The 4,089-nt window shown below is 46.7% G+C and overlaps 1 protein-coding gene across 1 annotated transcript; it reads left to right on the top strand.

Moving 5' to 3' along the window:
- The first annotated feature begins 1,887 nt into the window (after positions 1-1,887).
- On the top strand, positions 1,888-2,558 carry LOC136463087 (uncharacterized). Its single transcript, XM_066462119.1, has one exon. The coding sequence runs from the start codon at positions 1,986-1,988 to the stop codon at positions 2,349-2,351; it is 366 nt and encodes a 121-aa protein (XP_066318216.1). The 5' UTR covers positions 1,888-1,985; the 3' UTR covers positions 2,352-2,558.
- The last annotated feature ends 1,531 nt before the right edge of the window (positions 2,559-4,089 follow it).

Below are 4,089 nucleotides of genomic sequence, written 5' to 3'. Positions count from 1 at the left end.
AAGGGTAAGTTTAAACATCTTCACCCGTAGTATAAAAACTTCGCACATGATATGAAATACTAAACCGAAACTTGTTCTCTTATAGTGGAAAGAAGAGAAAGAAATGGAAAGAGACCCATATAAGGATGACCAACTCTTAGAGCTCGTCGGCGACCTTTGCAACTTCATATTAGATCAGATTGTACACGTCAAAGGCACCTACCATGATCGAGATTCTGACTTAGGTAGAAATCCTAAGTACCAACACCTTCATAAGATTGGAAGGCTAGCTCTAGGCCGTTGATAACAATGTGTATGGAATTTGACATTGGTCGTACCTTGTGAGACGGTTTGGACTTATGGAACGAATTAGACCTGTGAATTATGTCTATTTAATGATGGATTGTATATATTCTTGTGAATTGGACTTGTAATGGTAGTTTATATAATACTCTTGTGCTTGTGGTTAGATTTGAATTATATATGTTCCGGTCAGATTTGAATTATATATATATATATATATATGTTCTGGTCGAATTTGAATTGTAAATTTGAATTTCTTTTGGCAGAAAAATGTACTGTAGACGTGGTTCTAGACTGAATCGCCCCTACAAACAGGTATTATAGGGACGACTGGTTCTACAACCGCCCCTACAAATCGATTTATAGGGCGGCTGATAACACCAGCCGTCTCTACAAATCACTCTACAAATCGATTTGTAAGGGCGGTCTGGGAACCGTCCCTACAAATACATGATTTGTAGAGACAGCCGCCTCTTCAAAGCCTCACCAGCCGCCCCTAGAAACCATTCCTGTAGTGTCTCCCCCTCCCTCCCACACGCCCGTGTTCGCATCTGCACCCGCGCCCGCATTCGTGCCCGCACTAGAGTTGGGGAAGAAGGCGCCTAGGGTTCTGGCGAGCTCCCCGGCGTTAGAGTTCAGCGCCCTCTCTTCTTCTCTGTCTCCAACGGGCTTAGAAGGGGGTTCGAGGGGATGCAAGCCGTGGCCGTGGAGCTCCGATGAACCCTAACGCGCCGCGAGGAGGGAGAAGAAGACCGACACGAGTAGTTTCGAGTCGGGGACAAAGACAACGTGAGGTGGACGAAGATTGTGCGCTCCCCCAAAGTGCTTGACCGGTCGCGGTATAACCATGTCCAAAAATTATGGTGCGCCTGCTTTTGGGTGCTCTTTTAGTTCCTGCAGTGTACAGTTGTACACCAGCAGCTCCGACTAGCTAATCCAATACCAATAGCCAGTAGGTGGAAGAGGAACAGTCAATGCGAGTGCCAGTCAAATGGCATCGCGGATTTTCGCGGTGTACGTACACACTGGGCACGACTGGAAGGTTTTGCGCCGCTGCATGCGGTGAAAATCAAAGGATGACATGAATGCATGCATGTTCTTTTTACCTGGCTTCAGAAAGTGAAAGAGGAACATGCGTGCGTGCGTGCACATGTCACTGCTGCTGGAACCTGGAAGCCTGGAAGCACTTGCATGCCATCTACTGTCACCCGTATGCCCGTACGTGTGCGGTTTCCGGCCGTGCAGTGCAGGGGTGCGGGCGCGCGGCGGCAGCAGCGAGGAAGGTGGGCCGCGTGAAAGCCCAACGAGCGGAGCGACCTGCGACCCGAGACTTCCGCACGAGCGTCTGACCACCCACCCGCTAAAGTTGACCGTGGCCTGGGTCTTCACTCGCTGTCAGTGGCGACCACTCCTGTCGTTGCTGTGCCCAGATGTGAAGAAGACGACCAGTCAAACGCCTCAGCCTGCTACCAGAGTCAGAAGTCAGAGTGAGTACGCCGCGAGAGGGCGTGCCCGCTCTCACGCACGTACACTTGTACTCACCCCCATCATCCTATAAATAGAGCAAAAAGGCAGGTTGACAAATGCATAGCTCCTACCCTCCTACCGCTCGGATAAGATCGATCAGCAGCGTGCAGTACGCTACGCTGCCACGACAGCTCCAGGCACAAGTTCGTTTCAACCAAGACGGAAGATCTAGTAGCATGGACAACAAGAACGTCACCGGCCGCGGCGGCGGCGTCAAGGTGACCTACATCGAGACGCAGTTCGTCACCTCCGACGCCGCCGGCTTCAAGGACCTCGTGCAGCGCCTCACCGGGAGGTCCGCTCCTCTGCCGCCGGCGCCGCACAGGCCTCTCCCGTGCCGACATGACGACGGCCGCCGGGGCTGGAGTAGGACCGCTGCCGCCGGAGCTGGGCCGCAAGGCGCTTATCAGTACCCGGTGGCGGCGGAGGTGCGCTCGGCAGTCATCAGCAGCACGCCGCCGTACCTGGAGGGTATGGGCCTGGACGACGTCATCGGCATGGGCGACTTCTCCGATCTGTACGTCGGTGCAGCACGCCAGTGAACGGAGTGACGGTTGTTACGGCGGTTTCCCGTATTGATGTAGGGAGATTGGCTTTAATTGCGAGAACAATCGAATTACGTACAAAATAGTTTATTACTTAAACAACCATTCCATTCATTTTCCCCCGTTTCAGTATAGTTTGTATGTACTTAGCTTGCACCCCTGTAAGTATTCATTGTAAATTTTGAAACTACTCGATAATTTTTGGCCCCCTCAAGAAGCACTCTCAAGCCTGAACTGAACTGCCTCGACAAAGATTTGATTCCATCAAGTAAACACCTCTTAAAGAAACAAACCGCTTTGTGCATGAGAAGGTACCAGCGCTGCCCAAGCGGCGGCGGATCTCACGTCAATTAGCACAAGGGCAGTTTCGTCCTTTCAGGTGGCAGATTTTAGGAGAAATAAAGAGAAAGGAGGAAAAATGAAAAAATGGTAAAGAAAACAAAAAGAAAATGTTTTTGCTGCCATTTTTTACAAAAGCAACGTTTTGGATGCTAGTTTTGCGAAGCGCATTGTTTGAGCTACTAAAATTGCAATTTTCTCGAATAATGCCTCCATGGATAGGAAGACACGTTTGCATCCAAACAACCTCAATGGTACTTGCAAAGTTTGCAATCTTCACAGTAAGCCAAATGTATTGACCATCACTTTTGGTTAGATGATTATTATTTTATTTTATTTTATTGAGAAAGACACTCAAAAGAGTGACTCGTATCTGATATATTTCAAGGAAAACAATAGCCCGTACAAAAGAACAATTTGACATAAAATGGTCTTCAAAAATAAAAGTACATTGAAGATCAAACCAGTGATCTTCTTCCTATAGCATATAATTGCAGTCAAAGGTCTAGAGTTACATATGTTTGTTAATTAATTAGTGTAATATGTCATCGCTACAATTTTTCTTCCTTACTGCAATGCCTCCCATAAAATCCTTTCTTCCTATGCATCATGATGAAATTCAGCAACGGTTAAGAAAGGCTGGGGTTCCATTGGCCGATGAAATCTCATTTCTTTTGTAAAGTAAATGTTTGGTTGACGAGAGCACGATGATTGTTTTCGAAAGGATGGCAGAAACTTTGCTCCAGGTTTTATTAGTATATGGAAAAAAAAAAGGTACAAAGTATTAGCCCTTTTTTAAGAAAAAAATGCAAGACGAACAATTACACTTAGTTTATACTAGTATAAAAAAACAACACAGTAAGCTCCGTTCCAATCCCATAGCTGGCTTCGAGCACCTGGAGTAACAACAACAGCGGGGCACCAGTATGAAATGCAACCTCGTAACTAGTTATCAGCAGATCAGAATTATAGTATCCATCTCAAGGAAATAGACCCACTCATCACATTTATCATATCATACCCATCTCAGGACAATAGATCACCTCAAGAGATTTGCCTTATCATATGAATTCACCAAAGAACTAAGTAGCAGGGCAAAACAAATCAGTAAACTGAGGGCCCGCCTAATGCTTCCTAGTTTCAGCTTTTTTAGTTGTTGCAAAACCCACGTGCTGATGCTCAGGATGACAACATCAGCAGCAGATTAAACAGCTGATAACCACTTAACCAACTGCCAGAGTGCCTATACATGTCTAAACGATACTGTTTCCTAGCTACATATATATGTTGTAACATCACTGCTAAGGGATTAAAACTTCACCCAATTGCCTGGTGTTACATTGAACATTTGTCGATCTTGCTTTTGGTCAGCTGGAATGCTGGAATCACCCAGGCT

This window comes from Miscanthus floridulus, chromosome 7, assembly GCF_019320115.1.
Source record: "Miscanthus floridulus cultivar M001 chromosome 7, ASM1932011v1, whole genome shotgun sequence".
NCBI classification, from domain to species: Eukaryota; Viridiplantae; Streptophyta; class Magnoliopsida; order Poales; family Poaceae; genus Miscanthus; species Miscanthus floridulus.
The sequence above is the reverse complement of the archived record's forward strand: the minus strand, read 5'-3'. Positions and strand labels throughout refer to the sequence as shown.

Bases quoted from the DNA above. Each gene is read 5' to 3' on its own strand.
- LOC136463087 (XM_066462119.1), top strand. From the start codon at position 1,986: ATGGACAACAAGAACGTCACCGGCCGCGGCGGCGGCGTCAAGGTGACC.